The 27714-nt window shown below is 40.2% G+C and overlaps 1 protein-coding gene across 1 annotated transcript; it reads left to right on the top strand.

The window, feature by feature from the left end:
- Positions 1 to 19240: 19240 nt before the first annotated feature.
- LOC111519737 lies at positions 19241 to 19863 on the top strand. Its single transcript, XM_023181551.2, has 2 exons — positions 19241 to 19631; positions 19677 to 19863. Exons 1-2 carry the CDS (start codon positions 19311 to 19313, stop codon positions 19764 to 19766), a joined length of 411 nt encoding a protein of 136 aa, XP_023037319.2. The 5' UTR covers positions 19241 to 19310; the 3' UTR covers positions 19767 to 19863.
- Positions 19864 to 27714: the final 7851 nt, after the last annotated feature.

The following is a 27714-nucleotide window of genomic DNA, read 5'->3' as shown; positions in this document are numbered from 1 at the left end:
AGCAACCAAATTTCCCCATTGTAAAGAGCAAAAGATATAAAATTGCATTAACAATCCAGATGTTTACTTATTTTTAAATACAAATATGGGTCGAAAAAAGTAATTATAGAAATTTAAAAAAATTTATAGAATCGTCAATTCTAATGCAAAAAAATTCAATATATACGTAAGCCTTATTTTGTTTTATTTGCTTTGTCCTCATCTTTCTTCACCTTAACCAAAACTTTTTGGTCATTTCCAGTGATATTTATCTTGGTGTGTCCTTTTCGTATGGCCAGCTCTCGGGGATGTTTATTAACGATTTTCTTGAACTTTTCCAGTTGATCGACCTTAGCTGCGGCCTTAAGCTATTCTTTTTTATTTCTTATTGTTTGTACTTCTTTACCATCCGACTTCAGGTTTTTGACCGCCATTTTTTTACGTTATACTCCTTGGTTTGGAAGTCGGACTTCTAGTGAGTGGGCGCACCCTCACGGGAAACGTGGCCAAAAGGAGCCATCACCATTACTTTCGTATTAGGGGAAATTACCGCCTTTTTCGCTTCGATCTTAGGTTTAACTTTTTCCGCATTCAATTTAGCACATTTTGGTGCATCCTTCCACTTTGGCGCCAATCTAAGGCCATCTTTGGAACCTTCAGTTTTTGGGCAAATTTTTTAAACTTGCCGTTTCCCGGTTTATTAAAGTTAGGCCAGTCAGGATTGGTCATTTTTACTTGAAATTTGTTTTTACTTTAAATTTGTTTTAATTATTAGAACTATACTCTCGAGCACGATTTTCTAGAATGTGAAATATGGAAGTAGGAAATGAGGCAGGTAAACTAGGCAAATGGACATGGCCTACTTTTCACTTTTTATTTTTCACTCTCCCGCCTACTGCCTTTGTCAGTAAAGAACTGATTTTAGTCTATAAACTAGTTGTATTTACAGTGGAATATTGAGTTAATGGCTTTTAAGTGGCTCCACACTACCCGCAAGACCAAATTTATTCGATTGATGAGGATAAAGCACGTTCTTTAAAAATCGTATTAAACACTTTTTATATTGTTACCATAACAACTTAGGAAAGCTTTTGGGGTTACTTCCTAATTATTACATATTTGGGTCTATTCAAGATAAACCTTTCCACCATGTTTGTGGCGGGGCGGAAGGACCCGATATAGTATCAAGTGGTTGGCGGGTGCCAATATCTTCAGGGTCTCGTACGTGAGTAGAATCATTAAAACCCAGTCACCCCTCCTGGTGTGACCGTAGATGCCGAGGATCAAAAAACCCTCCTCACTCTTCACTGCTCTTCGCCGCTCACTGCTGTTCACCCGGTGGCGTGAACATACCGCCCCCTTGCAACATGTTGCAATTGCCACCCTGGACATATAAAGGACGGGGGACGGCAACGTTCTGGAGCGCCTAGATCCCACAGGAGCCGGAGACGACCCATCCGAACACGGTGCTCTGGGCTGCGGGAGTACCGCTATGACCGGGCACACAGCCTGGTTGGATGACCTCAGGATAGAGGTCTGCCCCGAGTACCACGGACACCGACGCCGGCCGATAGAAATAGGGGTCGGCCAGGATCAGGGTGGCGAATTTCTCCCTAACCGGCGCCGCCACTTCCCGGATGGGAGTGCGGATGAGCAAGTCCTCTTCGACCCGGAATATAACGTTCCGTCGGAACGTCTCGTCGGACCTCGACTCGAGGACGGCCGTACAGGCTTGGTCGACCCCGACCTTGGTCACAGCTAACCCCAGGGACCGGGCAAAGGAGCGATTGATGCGGCTCTCAGCCGCACACGCATCGAGAAGGACGCGGGTCTCGAAGGATTTCGAGCCATTGTCCAACCGGAGAACTGCGGTTGGCAGGACAGTCGTCGTCCTGGCGTGGAGTAGGGAGGATAGAGAGATTTCGGGTGCGCCTTCTGGGGAAGCGGAGCGGTCGGACGATGATCGGGAACAGGGTTGTAGCGGGGGTGCAGCACGCCCGGAGGGGGGTGATTGGCTGCGCCGCCGGGCGGAGGCACGTTGTCTCGGCGTTTGGTCGGCCATGTGGAGCAGGGTATGGTGCCTTTGCCCGCATCGTCGGCAACCATGGCGAGTCCGGCACGCGTCGGATGAATGCTCGTGTGCCAAGCAATTGGGACAATACTTGTTGATCAGCACCGCCCGGAGCCTCTTTTCCCCTCGGAGGTTCAGGAAGCGCTGACACTGCCGGAGTGCATGAACCCCCGACAGACCCGGCATCGGTACACGTGCGTGCCCTGCGGAGCAGCTCGTTTGCTGCGGTGGTGCGGCAGACGTGTGGGGGCCATGTCGCTATGAAGGGGGGAGCTGAACGAACTGTAACGAAAGAAATTACGTAGGGGGGAGTGGATTAGTCTATGCGCGGGAACGAACAACATGCACGGAGACGAGGACATTCGGAGGGAACATAGAGGGATTGGGAGTCACGATAAGGTTTTAGGCTCAGGACTCCTGCTGTCTTGCAACAGAATAAGCGAGTCGGTGACTTCCACTTGTTCCGTTTGTGAAGCTCCTTGAGGTACTCACTCTTCCAGCGGCGGCAGAAAGCCTGCTGGATTGCCTTCAGTCGCTGCCATAGGTTGATCAGTGACATAGGCTCGACCAGAATTTCCGGTTCCGCAATGGATAAGAGCGGTCCTCCAATCAGGAAATGTCCGGGCTTAGGGCCAGCAGGTCCTCTGGATCCTCGCTCATGGGAGAGATTGGCCTGGAGTTTAGGCACGCTTCGATCCTACACAGGAGAGTGGAAAGTTCCTCGAAGGTGTATTTGACAGTGGACGAGGACTTGTAAAACAGGGTCTTAAAACTTTTGACCCCTGCTTCCCACAGTCCTCCCATATGGGGCGCGCTTGGCGGAATGAACTGTCAGGATAAAATGTGCTGGGGAAATGCCTTCATTATATCAAGCTTGGTGGCGTTCAGGAAATCTTGTTCGAGCGCCTTTGAGGCCCCTACGAAGGTTTTGCCATTGTCGGAGTAAATGCGCTGTGGGCATTGTCTCCGTGCGACAAACCGAGAGAAGGCTGCAAGAAATCTTTCAGTGGTGAGGTCGGAGGTAGCCTCGAGATGGATTGCCTTCGTGCTGAAACACACGAAGACGCAGACATAACCCTTAGTTATGAGACACGCCCGGTGTAATTTTTGATCTCGAACGGCCCTGCGAAATCAATGCCCGTGTGGGTGAAGGGCCTGGAGTACGTGATCCGTTCTCGAGGGAGATCACCCATCATCTGGGTCTGTAGTCGTCGACGATGAACGATGCAGACTTTGCACCCCTTGAGGTGGGACTTCACCATGTTCTTGATCCGTGGGATCCAGAATTTGGTGCGCAGATACCGCACCATCAGTTGATTGCCGCCATGCAACGTGATGCGGTGGGCGAATTCGACAAGCAGGCGAGTGAAATGAGTACTATAGGGGAGGAGAATAGGGTGACGTTCATCATATCGGAGGGACTCGGCGGCCCGGAGTCGTCCGCAGGCGCGGAGTAACCCATGCTGATCGAGAAATGGATTCAGATTGAGTAGCGTGCTGGATGATGGCAGGGGTCGCCCTTCCCCCAGGGCCCGTATCTCCGCGAGGTATTCCCGACGCTGAGAGGTCCGAATCACGGCGCGCTCGGCGGAGAGAAGTTCGTCATTGGTGAGGTGAACCGTGGAAGGCGTCGAAATCCTTTTGGTGGCGAAGCGTAGGATGTACGCGATGACTCGTAATGCCCTACCATAATCCGAGAAACGTTCGCTGACGTCCTCGAGTAGGGTGGTCGCGGTGGTGTGGCACTGGACTCGTTGCTCCAGCTGGGTGTCTGGGAGTTCGTTATGGGGAGTTGGCCAATACTCGGGGGCTCGCTGGAGCCAGTCCGGCCCATGCCACCAGAGTCTGCTGGCCGATAACTCGGCCGCGGAGACCCCACGGCTCGCCAGATCAGCGGGGTTGTCCTCGGAGCGCACATGTGACCAGCTTTGGCCACTGGTGCTTTTGGAGATGCTGGATACCCGATTGGCCATGAAGGTGGACCAACTGCACGGGGGTTTATTGAGCCAAGCCAACACGATGGTAAAGTCGGTCCAAAACTGGGAGGTTGCAGGTGGGATTGGGAGTTCAGGAACGATCGACGCCCAGAGATCGGCTAGCAAAACCGCTCCGCACAACTCCAGCTGAGGCAGCGAGACTGTTTTGACTGGAGCTACACGGGTCTTAGCCGTTAATAAATGGACGTCTACTTGATCGCCGCACCGAACCCGCACATATAGGGCTGCTCCATACGCTTTCTGTGACGCGTCACAGAAGCCATGAAGCTCCCACGAGAGCTTATCGCTGGTGTTTAGCCAACGGGGAATGCGGAGTCGACTGAGGCCTGGGTAATCCTGCAGGAATTCGTGCCATTGCTGCAGCAGGAGAGGGGCTAGCCAACCAGCGGGGTCAAAGAGTTTAGCGATATGGGACAGAACCTGCCTCTTGGTGATCGACTCCTTCAAGGGGGGGTCCGCTACGGTGAAGAAGAAGACGTCTTCGGCAGCTTGCCAGCGGATGCCCAAGGTTTTCGCAGTGCTCGCGTCTTCCAGCTCGAGAAAGTCCTCTCGCAGCAGGTGCTCTCTCGGAATGGCTTGAAGTACTTCCTTCTTATTGGAAGTCCACTTCCGAAGCGGGAAGCCCGCAGATTGGAGGGTCGCTTGAAGCTCTCGTATGGCGAGACGGGCGTCGGCTTCAGTGTGAGCGCCGGCAAGGACATCATCAACATACATGTAGTTCCGAAGGATTTCGCTCGCCTGAGGATACATCGCTTGCACGTCTTGTGCCAGTTGTAAAAGGACTCGGATCGCCAAGAATGGCGCGCAGTTAACCCCAAACGTGACAGTTTGTAACTCATAATCCTGAATATTGCCGCAGCTGTTTCGGTAGAGGATTCGCTGAAAGGGGGTATGCCTGGGGTCGACTCGGATTTGTCGATACATCTGCGTTATGTCGGCGTTGAAAACGAATTGAAAGAACCGCCATTTCAGTACCTGAAGCGTGAGGTCGGCCTGAAGAGTGGGGCCGGTGTGCAAGACATCGTTGAGGCTGACGCCTTGTGTGGAGGGGCTCGACGCGATAAATACCACGCGTACCATAGTGGTGGTGCTATCGGGCTTAAACACCGCGTGATGGGAGAGATAGAAGTTTTTCCCACCTTGAGGCGGCGTCACCCGAATCATGTGACCCAATTCCTCGTACTCTTGAATAATGGCATCGTACTGCGTTTTTAGGACGGGATCCTTGAGAAGGCGTGCTTCATTCCGCAGGAATTGAGCCAGCGCGATCGGTCTTGAGTGGCCCAAGTCAACGCTATTCGGACCTTTGAAGGGTAGGGACACAACATATCGACCGTCCTTTCCTCTTTGGGTGGTCTCCTGGAAGTTCCGCTCGCAGAATACGTCATCCTCCTTTTCCGGTTTTGCGGGAAGGTCTTCCACCTCCCAAAACTTGGTGAGGAGTACATCAAGTTTTGCTTCTGGCCTAACTCGCGTCTGTGCCGCGAAAACTGATCGAGACACCGGAGGGTCAGGCATGATAGCTCCACACAGAACCCATCCAAAGATGGTTTCTAGCCCGACGAACTCACCAATATCCTTTTTGATCCGTTCTCCGAGGATGTGGGGAAACAGGTCAACACAGATAATCATGTCAATAGGCGCGGGCTTGTTGTAGTACGGGTCAGCCAGGGGGCGATCGAGGCACTGCGTCGGAACCGTATTAAGGAATGGAGCTGTTGGAATGGCCCCTGACAATTTGGATACGACCAGGGCGGAGACCTCGATCTTGTTCAGTCTGTCACACGGGGGAGACAGCAATAGCAGACACACCTTGTCGGCGCAGCCTCCATCACTCTGGCCCATGCCAGTAACCGCAGCGTCTACAGGGTAGAAGGGGGGCTGAACCATGCTGAAGACACGCTCGGAGAGAAAAGTTGAATCGGCCCCAGAGTCGATCAACGCCCGAATATGGTGATCCACACCACGATGGTGCAGCGTGACAATCGCAGTGCCTAAAAGGCCTCTGCCTGGGGTGGATGCAAAATAACTTTGAGCATTTGTGAGCTGGTTGCTCGTGGACGGACCCCCTGTGGCGCTGGATGGTGGGACTTGCGCAGCGGACGGCGAGGACACGGACACATCACTAGGATGCAACAGCGTATGATGACGTTCCTTGCAGGTATGGCAATTATGCGCACTGGAGCAGCCCTTCACTTGATGACCGCGGGCAAAACAGTTCAGACAAAGTCCCTGCTGTCGAATGGTTTCCAGCCGCCTGTGAACAGGCATATCAAGAAAACTAGGGCAGAGCCGTATAGGGTGATTCTCCCGATGGCACAGCTTACAAGAAGCCGGTTTGAGCTGGGCTTTCGCGGGGAACGCTTGGACCTTCATCGTTGCAGAGGATTTGCGGGGGCCAAAGGGGATGGCTTGCACACTTGGGCCCGACTTATGTTCTTCGGTGGCATCCAGGACACGATACCGATCGGTAAGAAATTGGTTCAAATCGGACCAATTTGAGACGACAGTCTTATTTAGCACTGATTGCTCCCACAGGAGGATTGTGGCCTTCGGCAATTTGCTAGTGCAGATGGCGATAAGTAGGACATCCCAATTCTCCGTACTAACACCCGAACGCTCAAGCGCGGTAAGACCCCCTTGAAACGCAGTCTGCAGCTCTCGCAAGGATTTGCCCGACTCTTGTGCCACCGCGGGAATCTGAAGGAGTTGTCTGGCTTGAGTCATGACAAGCAGACGGCTATTTTCGTACCGTGCGGTGAGGTTCTCCCACGCGGCCTGGAAACCCTCATTCGTCAGGGGGGACTTAGCTACGATGGTTCTCGCTTCCCCTCGCGTCTTGGTGTTCAGGTGATAGAGCTTCTCCACTTGTGACAAGTACGGGTTGGCGATATAAATGGCGGCGAACAAATCGCGGAATGTGGGCCATGCTAGGCTGTCGCCATCAAATGTCTCCACCTCACACGGAGGAACTCTATGCCCCGCCGGCCTCGACGGAGCGGTGGGCTGACGCATAAGACTCGTCATCTGTGCCGAGAGCTGTTCGATGCGTTCTCCAAACAACGTCCCGCATCGCACATACGCCGCATAGGCGTATTCGTGCTTCGCCTTGATGCGGCTTATGTTTGCCAAGCTTTCCTCGTCGGTTTGGACTGTCAAGGCCTTGTGACAACGGGAGTGTTCCATCTCGACAGTTGACCACAGCGATTTGAGCTGCTCTAAGTGCATTTTAAGGGAAAACAAGGGCACTTCAGAAGTTAGAGCTTCACTCTCCCGAGCTTCGAACAGAGTCAATGCGTCGCACGCCAGAATGAAATCGGAGAGGGACATTCTGGAGTGTTCTCTGCGCTGTTGTGATACGGATCGGGTGACGGGAGCGTCAGAACAGTGCGTCACAACAACGTGCGGGATCTGGGTCTGGGTTGAAAGCTTGGACCGACCTTTGTGTTCACTCGAGTCTTTAACCGAGAATCTGCGACCCTGAGGGAGGCTGGACGAAGACGGACGGGATCTTGGGGATTCGCTGCGGCTGCGAACAGACGAGAACTTGCGCGAAATATCCGTACGCTTCACGGTCGCCGGAGTTATCGGAGGCCGAACCTTCTCCGGAGTTGAAGAGGGAGACGAAAGACCGTTAGACTTCGGCGCAGTCTTGGACGGCTCCGTGGACATACTCAGGGGACGACCTTACCGTTGAACACCGAGTTTGTGGGTTTTGAGAAAATGAGGAAAATTTGAGGAAATGAGAAGTGGACTGTATGAGGACGCAAGAGCTTTCTCACTGTGCACCGCAGGATTGCGGGAGAATTATCTCGCGTGCGGCTCGGAAACGGAGCCCTTTTAATGGGGATAGATGCGGAAAAATATACGAACGCACGAGTGCGGATCAAAACTTGCACGTAGACAAAGCTAAATGATTACAAAACAAGTTTGTATGGATTCGTAAGTAACGCTGGGAGTACGTATAAAACAAAACACGGAGGAAATATATAAATAAAGATGTATAGGATAAAAGAAAATACGTTTTTGTATAGATCTGGATCTGGATATATATATGTGCGCACAATACTGGCCGGAAAAAATTATATATATAATTTATAAATATGGACGGATGTATAAATATGGGCCCGATAGTGCTGGAAAAAATATATATATGTATTTATTTATAAATATTGGCGGATATATATATGAGCGCAAAAGGCTGGCCGGAAGAAGTATATTTATAATTTTTGAATATGAATGGATATATAAATATGGGCCCGATAGTGCTGGAAAAAATATATATATGTATTTATTTATAAATATGGGCGGATATATATATGAGCGCAAAAGGCTGGCCGGAAAAATATATTTATAATTTTTGAGTATGAATGGATATATTATAAATATGGGCCCGATAGTGCTGGAAAAAATATATATGTATTTATTTATAAATATGGGCGGATATATATATGAGCGCAAAAGGCTGGCCGGAAAAAATATATTTATAATTTTTGAATATGAATGGATATATAAATATGGGCCCGATAGTGCTGGAAAAAATATATATGTATTTATTTATAAATATGGGCGGATATATATATGAGCGCAAAAGGCTGGCCGGAAAAAATATATTTATAATTTTTGAATATGAATGGATATATAAATATGGGCCCGATAGTGCTGGAAAAAATATATATGTATTTAGTTATAAATATGGGCGGATATATAATTAGGCGAAAAAAGGGAATCGGAAATAATGTGATTTGAACTTGGCGCGCTTGAGCCGCCTATCGATATCACGACTCGACTCACGTGTCACCACTACTCCGAAAACAGCTGTCGGCCGTTGTTTATATTTTGATGTTGTTGTTTAATTATGTTAATAATTTTTTGTGGTTGTGCAAAAAAAGAGAAAACCAAGAACAAACGAACGCTTTTACACACCGCGAGTGTTGTGCGCGAAGGCAAACAAACCAAACGATCAATGCATGTGGACAAATGCTTGATCTATGTATGTACGTACATGCATAAGTACACAGGTGAGTATATAGATATGTGTGCAAACGCGTTGTTCACAACAAAAATAACGTAAGTAATTATCATTTAATTGGAGGTGGGGTGGTGTTAAATCAATGCGCGACACCGAAATGGATTATGTGTTGTGGATATGTACATATGTGCAATGTATGACTATGTAAGTATGTATGTACATATGTAAGCAAGTGCACCGGTTTCCAAAGACGCGCGTGGGGAATTAATTTCGCACCTAATTCGAACGCGCAAGAAATCGCGGTGCATACGTTAAGTGCTATTAAAAAAAAAACAACAATATTTTTTGGCCTTTTGTGTTGTGGTAAATGTGTGAAGGGATTATACATATGTACATGGATATGTACATATGCGCGTACATCAACAGATGACGATGTGTGTATGTACGTAGATACGCGCGTGCGTCAATTAGTTTGGCATTAAAAATAATTATTTCAACACATAAGAAAACGCGGTGAACACTTGGATTATTATTTTTTTTCTATTTTTTATAACACTTTAATATTTTTTTTTGTTTTTTAACCCTTTACGCGGACTTGGCAAACAGCTGTGGAAATTACATGTACATGTGAATGCATATGTAAAAGAGGTGGATTTGGACAAGTGCGGGGAAAAATATAAATAAAGAAATGGAAATGTAATGGAAAACGAGAACGTTGGACAAACACGCTAAGGATTAGGAACTACCATGGACCCTTGGAACAGGTCAGGTATGTACATACAATATGTAAAAGTGTGTAGGTCGCTATGGAGAAGCGGGAAAACCTCACACTTTTATTAGTATGTAGGGGCAAATGAAACGAATAATGAAATTTTGTACTTATCAGGAATTCCGCCGATGCAAGCTGGAGGAGCGGAAGGATATCCGGCTCGAAGGACCAATGTTTGTGGCGGGGCGGAAGGACCCGATATAGTATCAAGTGGTTGGCGGGTGCCAATATCTTCAGGGTCTCGTACGTGAGTAGAATGATTAAAACGCGCGAAAAACTTCGTTTTAATTCTATGTTTGATTTATTTAATTCACAAGGTATACCGACACACACACGAAATGGTTCGGTTTTTAAAAAGTGACAAATCGCAAAGTAAAAGCTAAAGGAGATGAACGGGTGTTCGGGTGAAAATCTCGATTCGGAATAATGGCGATGCCCATTGGAAAAAACCCAGTCACCCCTCCTGGTGTGACCGTAGATGCCGAGGATCAAAAAACCCTCCTCACTCTTCACTGCTCTTCGCCGCTCACTGCTGTTCACCCGGTGGCGTGAACACACCATTTACTTGGATATTCGTGCATCTACTTCTTATTTAAACTATCAAGTAAAAAAATATGACTTAAACTTATAATCAATTATACATATCGATTTCTGTCACTGCTCAAATGTAAAAATGTACATCAGTCTGCTAGCTAGAAAAATTGGCCATGTCCGCCTGTTTTTAGCTCTCTGAAAGCAATAGCTAATTGGATGAATTCCGGTCCAAAATAAGATGAGCTCCTCGGGACGCCCAATCGAACTACCAAGCAACCAAATTTCCCCATTGTAAAGAGCAAAAGATATAAAATTGGATGAATTCCGGTCCAAAATAAGATGAGCTCCTCGGGACGCCCAATCGAACTACCAAGCAACCAAATTTCCCCATTGTAAAGAGCAAAAGATATAAAATAACAATCCAGATTTTTACTTATTTTCTAATACAAATATGGGTTGAAAAGCGTCATTACAGAAATTTTAAAAAATTTGTAGAATCGTTGTCATTTCTAATGCAAAAAAAATTCAATATATACATAAGCCTTATTTTCTTTTATTTGCTTTGTCCTCATCTTTCTTCACCTTAACCAAAACTTTTTGGTCATTTCAAGTGATATTTATCTTGGTGTGTCCTTTTCGTATGGCCAGCTCTCGGGGATGTTTATTAACGATTTTCTTGAACTTTTCCAGTTGATCGACCTTAGTTGCGGCCTTAAGCCATTCTTTTTATACCCTTGCAGAGGGTATTATAAAATTGGTCAGATGTTTGTAACGCACCGAAGGAGACGTTTCCGACCCCATAAAGTATATATATTCTTGATCAGCATGAGAAGCTGAGTTGATATAGCCATGTCCGTCTGTCCGTCCGTCTGTGCGTATGCGTTTTACTCAGCCGTCTTAAGAGCTATCGGGCTGAAATTTGTTTTCGGGGTTTTTTATTACCCCGGAAAAATAAAGTATGAAAACCATCAGGATCGGACCACTATATAATATAGCTCTAGAAGAACTAGAAGAAACATTGTTATAAAAATTGGAGTATGCTATGAAATTTACATATGTGATATAAAACCCCAGATCCCAAAATTTGAATGTGATCGGATAAATATAACACAAGTTAAATATAATAATCGGATCTGCTCCCAGCTCTGCCGGCAGCGCTGCTTGCTGTCTACTACGGTTTTCGTCATCAACAGAGTACATGCATACACACACAGACGCAACGCTACATAAACTGTATGTGTATGCGTGCGTTGCTTTGCTTTGGGAATGAGGGAAGAAGAAGAACAAATTGTAAAATAGAGAGTAAAATTGTTTTGTTTGTATATTGATGAATTGAGTTGCAGAAAACAAACATGTGAAATTATTATTACCTAGGACTGCAAGGGTATATAAACTTCGGCATAGCCGATGTTAGCTTCTTTGATATTTTATTTCTTATTTTTTGTACTTCTTTACCAACTGACTTCAGGTTTTTGACCGCCATTTTTTTACGTTATCGTCCACACGACGTTTTTTCTTGATACTCCTTGGTTTGGAAGTCGGACTTCTAGTGAGTGGGCGCACCCTCACGGGAAACGTGGCCAAAAGGAGCCATCACCATTACTTTCGTATTAGGGGAAATTACCGCCTTTTTCGCTTCGATCTTAGGTTTAACTTTTTCCGCATTCAATTTAGCACATTTTGGTGCATCCTTCCACTTTGGCGCCAATCTAAGGCCATCTTTGGAACCTTCAGATTTTGGGCAAATTTTTTAAACTTGCCGTTTCCCGGTTTATTAAAGTTAGGCCAGTCAGGATTGGTCATTTTTACTTGAAATTTGTTTTTACTTGAAATTTGTTTTAATTATTAGAACTATACTCTCGAGCACGATTTTCTAGAATGTGAAATATCGGAGTAGGAAATGAGGCAGGTAAACAAGGCAAATGGACATGGCCTACTTTTCACTTTTTATTTTTCACTCTCCCGCCTACTGCCTTTGTCGGTCAGTGTCTGATCAGGATTTCATAATAATCATTCTATTAACATATTTTAGTTGTGATTCTATTAAATATTTAGGTGTATTTACAGTGGAATATTGAGGGAACGGCTTTTAAGTGGCTCCACAACACACGCAAGACCAGATTTATTCGATTGATGAGGATAAAGTACGTTCTTTAAAAAATCGTATTAAACACTTTTTATATTGTTACCATAACAACTTAGGAAAGCTTTTGGGGTTACTTCCTAATTATTACATATTTGGGTCTATTCAGATAAACCTTTCCACCATTTACTTGGATATTCGTGCATCTACTTCTTATTCAAACTATCAAGTAAAAAAATATGACTTAAACTTATAATCAATTATACATATCGATTTCTGTCACTGCTCAAATGTAAAAATGTACATCAGTCTGCTAGCTAGAAAAATTGGCCATGTCCGCCTGTTTTTAGCTCTCTGAAAGCAATAGCTAATTGGATGAATTCCGGTCCAAAATAAGATGAGCTCCTCGGGACGCCCAATCGAACTACCAAGCAACCAAATTTCCCCATTGTAAAGAGCAAAAGATATAAAATTGGATGAATTCCGGTCCAAAATAAGATGAGCTCCTCGGGACGCCCAATCGAACTACCAAGCAACCAAATTTCCCCATTGTAAAGAGCAAAAGATATAAAATAACAATCCAGATTTTTACTTATTTTCTAATTACAGAAATTTTAAAAAATTTGTAGAATCGTTGTCATTTCTAATGCAAAAAAAATTCAATATATACATAAGCCTTATTTTCTTTTATTTGCTTTGTCCTCTTCTTTCTTCACTTTAACCAAATCTTTTTGGTCATTTTTAGCGATATTTATCTTGGTGTGTCCTTTTCGTATGGCCAGCTCTCGGGGATGTTTATTAACGATTTTCTTGAACTTTTCCAGTTGATCGACCTTAGTTGCGGCCTTAAGCCATTCTTTTTATACCCTTGCAGAGGGTATTACAAAATTGGTCAGATGTTTGTAACGCACCGAAGGAGACGTTTCCGACCCCATAAAGTATATATATTCTTGATCAGCATGAGAAGCTGAGTTGATATAGCCATGTCCGTCTGTCCGTCCGTCTGTGCGTATGCGTTTTACTCAGCCGTCTTAAGAGCTATCGGGCTGAAATTTGTTTTCGGGGTTTTTTATTACCCGGGAAAAATAAAGTATGAAAACCATCAGGATCGGACCACTATATAATATAGCTCTAGAAGAACTAGAAGAAACATTTTTATAAAAATTGGAGTATGCTATGAAATTTACATATGTGATATAAAACCCCAGATCCCAAAATTTGAATGTGATCGGATAAATATAACACAAGTTAAATATAATAATCGGATCTGCTCCCAGCTCTGCCGGCAGCGCTGCTTGCTGTCTACTACGGTTTTCGTCATCTACAGAGTACATGCATACACACACAGACGCAACGCTACATAAACTGTATGTGTATGCGTGCGTTGCTTTGCTTTGGGAATGAGGGAAGAAGAAGAACAAATTGTAAAATAGAGAGTAAAATTGTTTTGTTTGTATATTGATGAATTGAGTTGCAGAAAACAAACATGTGAAATTATTATTACCTAGGACTGCAAGGGTATATAAACTTCGGCATAGCCGATGTTAGCTTCTTTGATATTTTATTTCTTTTTTTTTGTACTTTACCAACTGACTTCAGGTTTTTGACCGCCATTTTTTTACGTTATCGTCCACACGACGTTTTTTCTTGATACTCCTTGGTTTGGAAGTCGGACTTCTAGTGAGTGGGCGCACCCTCACGGGAAACGTGGCCAAAAGGAGCCATCACCATTACTTTCGTATTAGGGGAAATTACCGCCTTTTTCGCTTCGATCTTAGGTTTAACTTTTTCCGCATTCAATTTAGCACATTTTGGTGCATCCTTCCACTTTGGCGCCAATCTAAGGCCATCTTTGGAACCTTCAGTTTTTGGGCAAATTTTTTTAACTTGCCGTTTCCCGGTTTATTAAAGTTAGGCCAGTCAGGATTGGTCATTTTTACTTGAAATTTGTTTTTACTTGAAATTTGTTTTAATTATTAGAACTATACTCTCGAGCACGATTTTATAGAATGTGAAATATCGGAGTAGGAAATGAGGCAGGTAAACAAGGCAAATGCACATGGCCTACTTTTCACTTTTTATTTTTCACTCTCCCGCCTACTGCCTTTGTCGGTCAGTGTCTGATCAGGATTTCATAATAATCTTTCTATTAACATATTTTAGTTGTGATTCTATTAAATATTTAGGTGTATTTACAGTGGAATATTGAGGGAACGGCTTTTAAGTGGCTCCACAACACACGCAAGACCAGATTTATTCGATTGATGAGGATAAAGTACGTTCTTTAAAAAATCGAATTAAACACTTATTCCATTGTTACCATAACAACTTAAGAAAGCTTTTGGCGTTACTTGCTAATTATTACATATTTGGGCCGAGTCAAGATAAACCTTTCCACCATTTACTTGGATATTCGTGCATCTACTTCTTATTCTAAGTATCAAGTAAAAAAATATAACCTAAACTTATAATCAATTATACATATAGATTTCTGTCACTGCTCAAATGTAAAAATGTACATCAGTCAGCTAGCTAGAAAAATTGGCATGTCCGCCTGTTTTTAGCTCTCTGAAAGCAATAGCTAATTGGATGAATTCCGTTCCAAAATAAGATGAGCTCCTCGGGACGCCCAATCGAACTACCAAGCAACCAAATTTCCCCATTGTAAAGTGCAAAAGATATAAAATTGCATTAACAATCCAGATGTTTACTTATTTTTAAATACAAATTTGGGTCAAAAAGTCATTATAGAAATTTAAAAAAATTTATAGAATCGTTGTCAATTCTAATGCAAAAAAATTCAATATATACGTAAGCCTTATTTTCTTTTATTTGCTTTGTCCTCATCTTTCTTCACCTTAACCAAAACTTTTTGGTCATTTCCAGTGATATTTATCTTGGTGTGTCCTTTTCGTATGGCCAGCTCTCGGGGATGTTTATTAACGATTTTCTTGAACTTTTCCAGTTGATCGACCCTGCGGCCTTAAGCCATTCTTTTTTATTTCTTATTTTTTGTACTTCTTTACCATCTGACTTCAGGCTTTTGACCGCCATTTTTTTTACGTTATCGGCCACACGATGTTTTTTCTTGATACTTCTTGGTTTGGGAGTAGGACTTCTAGTGAGTGGGCGTACCTCACGGGAACGTGGCCAAAAGGGGCAATCACTGCTACTTTCGTATTAGGCGAAAATACCGCCTTCTCCGTTTTGGTTCTAGGTTTAACTTTATCCGCTTTAAAACCTTTGAATTTTGGACGAGCATTAAATTTAGCACATTTTGGTGCATCCTTCCACTTTGGCTTGGGCTTCATAATTTGTCTGCGCCAATCTGTAGCCATTTTTTTGGGAACCTTCAGTTTTTGGGCAAATTTTTTAAACTTGCCGTTTTTGTTAAAGTTAGGCCAATAGGGATTGGGCATTTTTATTTGAAATTTATTTTTACTTTAAATTTGTTTTAATTATTAGAACTATACTCTCGAGCACGATTTTCTAGAATGTGAAATATGGAAGTAGGAAATGAGGCAGGTAAACTAGGCAAATGGACATGGCCTACTTTTCACTTTTTATTTTTCACTCTCCCGCCTACTGCCTTTGTCGGTAAAGAACTGATTTTAGTTTATAAACTAGTTGTATTTACAGTGGAATATTGAGTTAATGGCTTTTTAGTGGCTCCACAATACCCGCAAGACCAGATTTATTCGATTGATGAGGATAAAGCACGTTCTTTAAAAAATCGTATTAAACACTTTTTATATTGTTACCATAACAACTTAGGAAAGCTTTTGGGGTTACTTCCTAATTATTACATATTTGGGTCTATTCAAGATAAACCTTTCCACCATTTACTTGGATATTCGTGCATCTACTTCTTATTCAAACTATCAAGTAAAAAAATATGACTTAAACTTATAATCAATTATACATATCGATTTCTGTCACTGCTCAAATGTAAAAATGTACATCAGTCTGCTAGCTAGAAAAATTGGCCATGTCCGCCTGTTTTTAGCTCTCTGAAAGCAATAGCTAATTGGATGAATTCCGGTCCAAAATAAGATGAGCTCCTCGGGACGCCCAATCGAACTACCAAGCAACCAAATTTCCCCATTGTAAAGAGCAAAAGATATAAAATTGGATGAATTCCGGTCCAAAATAAGATGAGCTCCTCGGGACGCCCAATCGAACTACCAAGCAACCAAATTTCCCCATTGTAAAAAGCAAAAGATATAAAATAACAATCCAGATTTTTACTTATTTTCTAATACAAATATGGGTTGAAAAAAATCATTACAGAAATTTTAAAAAATTTGTAGAATCGTTGTCATTTCTAATGCAAAAAAAATTCAATATATACATAAGCCTTATTTTCTTTTATTTGCTTTGTCCTCTTCTTTCTTCACTTTAACCAAATCTTTTTGGTCATTTTTAGCGATATTTATCTTGGTGTGTCCTTTTCGTATGGCCAGCTCTCGGGGATGTTTATTAACGATTTTCTTGAACTTTTCCAGTTGATCGACCTTAGTTGCGGCCTTAAGCCATTCTTTTTTATTTCTTATTTTTTGTACTTCTTTACCATCTGACTTCAGGCTTTTGACCGCCATTTTTTTCACGTTATCGGCCACACGATGTTTTTTCTTGATACTCCTTGGTTTGGAAGTCGGACTTCTAGTGAGTGGGCGCACCTCACGGGAAACGTGGCCAAAAGGAGCCATCACCATTACTTCCGTATTAGGGGAAATTACCGCCTTTTTCGCTAGGATCTTAGGTTTAACTTTTTCCGCATTCAATTTAGCACATTTTGGTGCATCCTTCCACTTTGGCGCCAATCTAAGGCCATCTTTGGAACCTTCAGTTTTTTGGCAAATTTTTTAAACTTGCCGTTTCCCGGTTTATTAAAGTTAGGCCAGTCAGGATTGGTCATTTTTACTTGAAATTTGTTTTTACTTGAAATTTGTTTTAATTATTAGAACTATACTCTCGAGCACGATTTTCTAGAATGTGAAATATCGGAGTAGGAAATGAGGCAGGTAAACAAGGCAAATGGACATGGCCTACTTTTCAGTTTTTATTTTTCACTCTCCCGCCTACTGCCTTTGTCGGTCAGTGTCTGATCAGGATTTCATAATAATCTTTCTATTAACATATTTTAGTTGTGATTCTATTAAATATTACATTTAAGTCTAATATATTATGTCCTACTTTTATTTCTTTGAATGGTTAACACTAAAATACTGATTATAGTCTATAATCTAGTTTATTTACAGTGGAATATTGAGGTAATGGCTTTTAAGTGGCTTCACAATACCCGCAAGACCAGATTTATTCGATTGATGGGGATAAAGCACGTTCTTTAAAAAATCGAATTAAACACTTATTCCATTGTTACCATAACAACTTAAAAAAGCTTTTGGGGTTACTTCCTAATTATTACATATTTGGGCCTAGTCAAGATATACCTTTCCACCATTTACTTGTATATTCGTGCATCTACTTCTTATTCAAACTATCATGTAAAAAAATATGACTTAAACTTATAATCAATTATACATATCGATTTCTGTCACTGCTCAAATGTGAAAATGTACATGTACGTCCTCGGGACGCCCAATCGAACTACCAAGCAACCAAATTTCCCCATTGTAAAGAGCAAAAGATATAAAATTGCATTAACAATCCAGATGTTTACTTATTTTTAAATACAAATATGGGTCGAAAAAAGTAATTATAGAAATTTAAAAAAATTTATAGAATCGTTGTCAATTCTAATGCAAAAAAATTCAATATATACGTAAGCCTTATTTTCTTTTATTTGCTTTGTCCTCATCTTTCTTGACCTTAACCAAAACTTTTTGGTCATTTCCAGTGATATTTATCTTGGTGTGTCCTTTTCGTATGGCCAGCTCTCGGGGATGTTTATTAACGATTTTCTTGAATTTTTCCAGTTGATCGACCTTAGCTGCGGCCTTAAGCCATTCTTTTTTATTTCTTATTGTTTGTACTTCTTTACCATCTGACTTCAGGCTTTTGACCGCCATTTTTTTCACGTTATCGGCCACACGATGTTTTTTCTTGATACTCCTTGGTTTGGACGAGCATTAAATTTAGCACATTTTGGTGCATCCTTCCACTTTGGCTTGGGCTTCATAATTTGTCTGCGCCAATCTGTAGCCATTTTTTTGGAAACCTTCAGTTTTTGGGCAAATTGTTTAAACTTGCCGTTTTTGTTAAAGTTAGGCCAATAGGGATTGGGCATTTTTATTTGAAATTTATTTTTACTTTAAATTTGTTTTAATTATTAGAACTATACTCTCGAGCACGATTTTCTAGAATGTGAAATATGGAAGTAGGAAATGAGCCAGGTAAACTAGGCAAATGGACATGGCCTACTTTTCACTTTTTATTTTTCACTCTCCCGCCTACTGCCTTTGTCGGTAAAGAACTGATTTTAGTCTATAATCTAGTTGTATTTACAGTGGAATATTGAGTTAATGGCTTTTAAGTGGCTCCACAATACCTGCAATAAAGGATAAAGCACGTTCTTTAAAAAATCGTATTAAACACTTTTTATATTGTTACCATAACAACTTAGGAAAGCTTTTGGGGTTACTTCCTAATTATTACATATTTGGGTCTATTCAAGATAAACCTTTCCACCATTTACTTATTCAAACTATCAAGTAAAAAAATATGACTTAAACTTATAATCAATTATACATATCGATTTCTGTCACTGCTCAAATGTAAAAATGTAACTACAAATTCATTTCAGTCTGAAAGATAGAAACAAACAAATCGGTTGAAAAATCCCTTAAAAAAAAGTATTTTTCTAAATTTGTTATCAACGTTTTAACTAAATTTTTAGTATTTATAATATTAACAAGAAGAAAGGAGTCCCGCTCTCACGCACCATGTTTCCAAGACGCCCTACAAAGCATCCCGTGCTACCTGCAAAGCAGACCGTGGCACCAACAATAGAAGACATGAAAAAATACATAAAAAGTTTGCATCCCTATAAGTTTTTCCACAAGGACTATGTCGCTGCCATGGATGCTCGTCAAGTGGCTAGACTCAGCAAGCGACAAATTGGTCGTCTCTCACGTCTGGCCTGGTATAATCTACCGCCACCTAAACGCATGCACTATATCCTTATGGTAAGACGCAAGATTGCGGAAGTCCAAAATCTGATGTTACTCAAACCAAAGAAGGGCAATCAAAAGAAGGGCAATCAAATCAAGGGCAATCAAAAGAAGGGCAATCAAAAGAAGGGCAATCAAAAGAAGGGTTTGGCTAGGTCTTTGATGAGTGATAAAAGTCGCCAGAATTTTGACATGATGCTGAATCGATTTGGGCACATGAAAAAGTAATGAGGCAGTTAATGTCTTGTTAACTGCATACGATATTTTCATACCTTTTGAATTTTGTTAAGATGACATTAAAGCATAGCAACAAATCGAGCAAATATATAGACGTGATATCTCTGCAATATAAGCACTATACCCACTTATCGTTAGGGTATATCGAAAAAATATTTCAAGAATTGGGCACGAATTCTCTTCCTCTTTGGTATATTCTCTACTGCTTCTAGCCCGGGGGAGTTGTTAATTAGAAAATAATACACCGATGAAGGTCAATGTCAAGCGAGATATTCAGAAAGAGAGACATAAAGATAGAGAAAGGGAAGTTATGTAGAAGTTTTAATAAATCAGCTAAAAAAAAATTGAGTTGAAAGAAATTCTATTAGTCGGCAAGTTTGTGGCCTAAGTCTTTTGATTTTTATTGAAGAATTTTTTGTTGCATAATTTCTAAATGAAATGCACACAACTCATACAGTGAGGGAGAAATAATAGACGATTACATTCCAATTTTAGTTTTAATTATATTTTCTATTTACATATGCAAACTTGTTACACAAAACAAACCGAAAAGCGAGCAACACAGAAACCAAAACAAAGAAAACATAGAAACAAACAGAAAGAAAAAAAATAAAACTATTGCGCCAAAGCTCTCCAGCTGGTTTTTTTAACTTGCTTCGCCCGCTTTGTGTGTGTTGGCCATTGTTTGCACAAATATGGGGCGGTGGTGACGGTGCTGGAGCTCGAGCTGGTGGTTGAGAGAGATATACATATGCAAACATTTATGCATGTAGGAGCAAAATGCGCAAAGTTTGTCTACTACTCCACTAACCAATTAGGTGGCATACAGCGATTCGTGTAGGCATGTATGTATGTATGCATGTGTGCCGAACGTCAATAACTGAGTGTACAGCAAATTAGCTTTCTATAATTTATAATAATTTGTTGCTAAATGGTAAACTCTATTCGTTGGCATTCTTCGCTTCGAAAGTTTTTTTTTTCTTTTTTGGAAAACATCAAATTATTGAGTTGCATCTTAAACAAAAAACAATTATCTTTAATCAAGGGAAATCGTATGATTTGATGATGCTAGATAATTGGCAAACATCATGCGAGGCAACTTGTTTGTGTATTTATTAATTTCAAAAGATTTTATTTGAACTTTAAGTGGTTAAAAGAAAAATACAAAAAGTACAGTACACTTTTGTTCTATAAAGTTTTAAGGATGAGATTGAAAAACAAATAAAAAATAAGCTAACTTTGACTGCAACGAAGTTTATATACCCTTGCAGTGCGATCGTTTTTAAAATCTTTATTTTTTGCATAAAATACGTTTCTCAAAGATTTCTGTATTTCATACGATTTTTCTATATCTTTCGAAATTTCTTACTAAGCCTATTTTATAAAGACTTTTATTCCCCAGAAGAAGTTCGAACCCGGATCCTCGTTGTTCAGTTGACTAAATGACTGGGCCACTTAGACAACTCATATACCGAGGATTGCTAGTTAGAAATATAAATTTAAAATATAAAGCATTATGATAAGAATACAATAAAGTGTAAAATAACATGGATTAGTTATACTTTATTGATTAGTTGTTTTTAAAAGGAAAAGGGATGAACCAGAAATATAAGTTTTTTTCGTGTATTTCTAACCCATTTGTTCATGGGGCTCGGCACAAAATTAATCCATCATTAAAATGTCAAACCTCTATATTCATATCAAGAGTAAAATCTAGGAATTAAAGTGAAGTGTGGCGATTCTAAGGAATGCAGTTTATGAGGTTTGTGGACACGAACATAGACCGTGGTTATCCACACCCACAATGTTTAAGTCAAGTGTCAATTTATTATTGATACAAATACAGACAACGCCAAACACCCCCTTTACAGCACTCTTGTTCCAGCCCTTCTCTTAATGCTGTGAAGTGCTGGGCAAATTAAATACAATTACGGCAAAATAATTGCCAACCAACGACAAAACGTAACAAACAACTCATAAACGGGTTTCTTCGGTTTAGAATGTTGTTTGATTTGGCCAACGGCATTCCATTTCCTCTTGTGCGGGTGTTGGCCACGTTCTATATAAGTCAGTTTTGCGCATTCTAATTGTCGGGCCAAGGTGTCCTTGTACACAAAAAAACAAAACAAAAAAATTGAAATGATTGATTAGCATAAATATTTCTTGGCCGAAAGGCGGATATCATATTTGTATCATGTCGGAATGACTCGTTTGAATATGTTGGCAAAATCCAAAAACCAGATAGCAAACGAAATCAAAAATAAACGCTTTTAAAACTGGTTCGAATATCTTTCTTTTATTATTTGCATTATTGTATGCAACCTGCTCAGACCAGTGACAGTAAAACTGTAGCTGTAATTAAAGTGGATTTTCGGGTGGGCAGTCAAAACAAACTCAACAAACTGGGTAAATGTAACAAACACATAAACACACACACACTCAAACACTCTGACACACAGAGTGCAAATGCACTTCAAACTGTTGCACTTATTTTTCAAACGTTTATTTAAACTGGGTGAGCAGGTGCTTAGTTAACCGAATTATATAAAATAAATCCACAAACAACTTGCCGGAAATCAACTAAAACTGGAATGGAATGTTTTGATTCTCGTGGACCATCGATGAAAGTGAAACCATTTAGCCAATGTCGAAGGTGCAATAAATGACAAGATTTATTACTTTCATGAAAAGGATAGTGGGGGCTTTAGGTAAAGATTTTGTAGGGGAAAATGGTTTTTGAATATCGAAAATCAGCCTGGAATACCGGAAAATGTATCAATAATCTACCACTTTAAAAGTAAAAAAAAGGTTAGTTAAAGAAACGATTTGTTTTTTTTTTATTACAAGTCATTTCAATTTACTAAAAAAACTCTCAAGTGACGCATTCCAAGAGGAAGTCCAATGCACAAAGACAAACAATTCCCAGTCCACCTCTCTGGGTGCCTGAGTAAACTTCCAAACATTTAAAATTCATGACCAGCTTCACATAATGCCCATCAACATAAATTGAAAGCATTTTATTTTCAGTTTTATTTATAATTCTTTTTGTCTTTCTCCTTCTTATTTTTTTTGTGAAAAGTAACCGCATAAATTTGTAAAACATTTCGAGGCAAAAGAAACATCAATGCAGATGCGCCGGCGAACTACTGAAACAACAACTACAATGTATAATACAACTAATGGGCGTGGCATTGGCCAGACCAACAAAAAAATCTTTTACATAATACGCTAAATGCTTATTGAGGGTCAGTTTTGGGGCGGTGAAAATGAATGAATTTCGTGAAGAAAGGCAACAGAGACGGTGAACAAAACGAAAGTGAAATTTTTTTGTTCGCTCATCGATTAAATCATGACTTTTCTTTGTTTTCGGTAATTCGAGCTCAAGCTTTGAATGATGAGAAATGGAGAGAAGAAAACAAAAGCCACAAACATCGATCATAGATCAATAAATAAATATTAATTTTAATAAACTGAAGATGAACATAAACATGAAATTAAATTAAATTCAGTGTGGGAGGTGGTTATGATCATTATGATCATAATGATGATGATATGTCTGAGGCAGTCAAATACTTCCTCAGTTCATAGTTCAGTTTCACCTGTTGCCAATGGAAAAAATATTATGCAAACTATTAGAGACTCACGATCTAGAGAAGGTACGTTTTCTCTGTAACTAAATTAGTAGGCATTAGTATTTGAAGTTTTCGCTCTCTCTCCTCACTGCCACAGCTTTATCAGGTAATGCTAGGACTTAAGAAATTTCAAAATATCCACATTGTTTACATTTTTTCAAATTTTTCTCATACTTAAATTATTAATAAAGGGTAGTTTATTTAATAATTGGTTCGCTCATATTTCAATGCTAAAACATTTAATTAAAAGTATACTTTTTGACATTTATTTATGCAAACTAATTGCTGTTATGTCACCAAACAGCTGTAGACCAATTTTAGGAATTTTACTAGGTTTATCTTAGCAATAGCAGTTTGAATCTCGGTACTGAGGTCATGAAGTATTTCTGGTTTGAAAATGTGTAAGCTACTTGGATGAATTTTTCATTTCTACGCAGAAAATAACAAAATTGGTCGGTTTGAACTGGGATCTAAGTTTTTTGAGTATTTGCAAAAGAGGACTTCCACATCAAATTTGTTCCTTCTTATTTTGGTTTCTTACAGTTTGTGTAGCAAACTTTAAACTATGGAAAAAAGTCTTTTTTAGTTACTATTTTGTTAAAATTTGCAGCATCCCATGTCTATTAAAGCTTCTATTCTCTAAAAAATGATGATTAAAATGTGAGTCGCTAAATGATTCATTCTATATATGTAAAAGAAAAGCTAACAGATTTATAGTACTGAGTCTATTAACAAGTTTCTGGCATGTGAATCAGAATATTGAATATTGAGTTTCTGGCATGTGAATCAGAATATTGATCACTCCAGATCCATAGGTATGTAATCCATTGTAAACCTATAAAACCTATTTCTTTTTACAAAGAATCAAACATTGATTATCTTGCCATTAATCAAAACATAACAAATAAAAGTGTACGGTTAAGCTTTCATTTTTAATGCTATTCACATGAGTCTATCAACAGATTGAACTTTACTTTGAATATCTCACTCTTGGCCACTTACTTTGGACTTTCTCTACTTGAAATGCTATTATCCAAAGTTCAGTATTGTATACATTACGAAGAATACGGAAAGTCACTTTAGACTAGTTTAGTTTGTCTACATTAACATAGCCCTAAAGTCGTTTGAGTGTTTTATTAGGCCTCGAGTAATACTATAAACCATTAAAGACTGAACAGCTCTAAGAAATTCGATTTCCAAGATCATTCACACACACTAAAAGGACAAACCATAATAAATTCTCGCCCATGCAATTGTAAATGGCAAACGAACAACAAAAAACTTCTTGACCAAAAAAAAAAAAAATTCTCTTTAGCCGGTTTTTGCATTTGACTATCAATTTCAAGCATCAACCGACCATTGCCAACACTCCATGGACCTGGTCAAAATCAAAGCCAACAAAAACTGGTTCAATACCACTATTTTGTCTCTCTGGATTATTGTGTGCGGGTGCAATGTCCATATTCACATTACCAGCCAAAACAGAAACAAAAAAGAAAAAACAGAATTCACTGCTTTAAGTTAAGTTGCGACTTTAGGCCATATTCCAATTCCAGGCTCTTTTTGTGCCCTTCATTGCTTGGCCCCAGCTCGTGCTGGGTTCAACCTAGAGGTGAAAGGCGAATGTCAGCTCTTCAATTTTGAATATTCTATCAATTTATTCTTGACCAAAATTTGATTTGTGCTTCACACTTTTTTTTATTTCCTTTTTTTTCTTAGTTTCTTTTGGCATCGTCAGCGTTGACTTTGCCCACACTTGCTCGTGCCATAAGTTTCATTTCATTTATTTCAGTAACTCAGTAGAAAAAAAAATAACAGTTCTATTACTTAATATGCAACACTGATGCGAACAATAGCAGCACGACATCGTGAAGAGAAAAACAAAAAAAAAATAGTCAGACCCCCAACACCAGATTTAGGCATTAGACTCGAAGCCGAATGCGACCCAGACACATTTACCGACAAAGAACACAATATCCTACAGTTACAGTTTCCCCAGATATTCAATCAACACAATTCCACGACTTGGTATTAGAAAGGCAAAAGTTGAATAAAATAACAACAACAGCAACAAAGATCTAAGAGAAAAACAGTTGTCAACTGTTCATGGTGTTGTTGTTGTTGCTGTTGTATGGATGGTGGGATGGGGGTGGCTAACAGCAGTCTATTTCACACCTACAGTATACTAGGTAAGCACATACATACATATATACAGCTACAGGCACAGTTAGAGTGTAGTTGGAGTTGCTCTGATATAGAACCCCACTTATAGTTAGGTATTATTTTTTCCCATATTTTTTTGGCGGCACTTTTTTTCTAAGTTATGTACGTGCTTGGATTTTGATAAAGTGCCACAAGAGATTGTTAAACACCGACAATGGCAAGGAATTCGTTGCTGGAATAATAATTTCAAGTCTCGTTTGGAATCGGATCTCACATTAATGTGAGGGATTTTCTGACTGTTGTCTAATCGGTCTACCTATGCTGAAGAGAAGGGAGAAGGGAACTGCAATGCATTCAAAATTGGATGGAAATTTGCCTAGAATTGTTTTAATATATATACAAAGATACTTCTATGCATATGTATAATTTATGCTAATGAATTGTGCACATTTTTTTGACTCCTTAACTTATAAAATTCTTCTTGTATTCATTCATAAACATCCATTCTCAGAAATCGATAATACTAAACTTCTGACAGGCAATACAAATATTTAAAGAAGAAAATGATTCATTCTATATATGTAAAAAGCAACTAACAGATTTATAGTAATGAGTCTATTAATAAGTTTCTGGCATGTGAATCAGAATATTGAATATTGAGTTTCTGGCATGTGAATCAGAATATTGATCACTCCAGATCCATTAGGTATGTATTCCATTGTAACCTATAAAACCTATTTCTTTTACAAAGAATCAAACATTGATTATCTTGCCATTAATCAAAACATACACAATAAAAGTGTTACGGTTAAGCTTTCATTTTTAAGCTATTCACATGAGTCTCTCAACAGATTGAACTTTACTTTGAATATCTCACTCTTGGCCACTTACTTTGGACTTTCTCTAACTTGAAATGCTATTATCCAAAGTTCATATTGTATACCATTACGAAGAATACGGAAAGTCACTTAGACTAGTTTAGTTTGTCTACATTAACATAGCCCTAAAATCGTTTTTGAGTGTTTTTATTAGGCCTCGAGTTATTACTCTTTCTTAGAGCTGTTCAGTCTTAATGGTTTATAGTATTCTATAAACCATTAAGATCTGGAACAGCTCTAAGAAATTCGATTTCCAAAGATCATTCACACACACGTAAAAGGACAAACCATAATAAATTCTCGCCCATGCAATTGTAAATGGCAAACGAACAAAAAAAAACTTCTTGACCAAAAAAAAAAAAATTCTCTTTAGCCGGTTTTTGCATTTGACTATCAATTTCAAGCATCAACCGACCATTGCCAACACTCCATGGACCTGGTCAAAATCAAGGCCAACAAAAACTGGTTCAATACCACTATTTTGTCTCTCTGGATTATGTGTGCGGGTGGCAATGTCCATATTCACATTACCAGCCAAAACAGAAAACAAAAAAGAAAAAACAGAATTCGCTACTTTAAGTTAAGTTGCGACTTTAGGCCATATTCCAATTCCAGGCTCTTTTTGTGGCCCTTCATTGCTTGGCGCCAGCTCGTGCTGGGTTCAACCTAGATGTGAAAGGCGAATGTCAGCTCTTCAATTTTGAATATTCTATCAATTTATTCTTGACCAAAATTTGATTTGTGCTTCACACTTTTTTTTATTTCCTTTTTTTTCTTAGTTTCTTTTGCATCGTCAGCGTTGACTTTGCCCACACTTTGCTTTTATTTCAGTAACTCAGTAGAAAAAAAAACAACAGTTCTATTACTTAATATGCAACACTGATGCGAACAATAGCAGCACGACATCGTGAAGAGAAAACAAAAAAAAAAATAGTCAGACCCCAACACCAGATTCAGGCATTAGACTCGAACCCGAATCCGACCCAGACACATTACCGACAAAGAGCACACGATCCTACAGTTACAGTTTCCCGAGACATTCAATCAACACAATTCCACGACTTGGTCTTAGAAAGGCAAAAGTTGAATAAAATAACAAAAATGTTGTTGTTGCTGTTGTATGGAATGGTGGGATGGGGGCGGCTCACAGCGGTCTATTTCACACCTACAGTATACTAGGTAAGCACATACATACATATATACAGCTACAGGCATAGTTAGAGTGTAGTTGGAGTTGCTCTGATATAGAACCCCACTTATAGTTAG

Source organism: Drosophila willistoni, unplaced genomic scaffold (assembly GCF_018902025.1).
Source record: "Drosophila willistoni isolate 14030-0811.24 unplaced genomic scaffold, UCI_dwil_1.1 Seg541, whole genome shotgun sequence".
Classification (NCBI taxonomy): domain Eukaryota; kingdom Metazoa; phylum Arthropoda; class Insecta; order Diptera; family Drosophilidae; genus Drosophila; species Drosophila willistoni.
The sequence above is the reverse complement of the archived record's forward strand: the minus strand, read 5'-3'. Positions and strand labels throughout refer to the sequence as shown.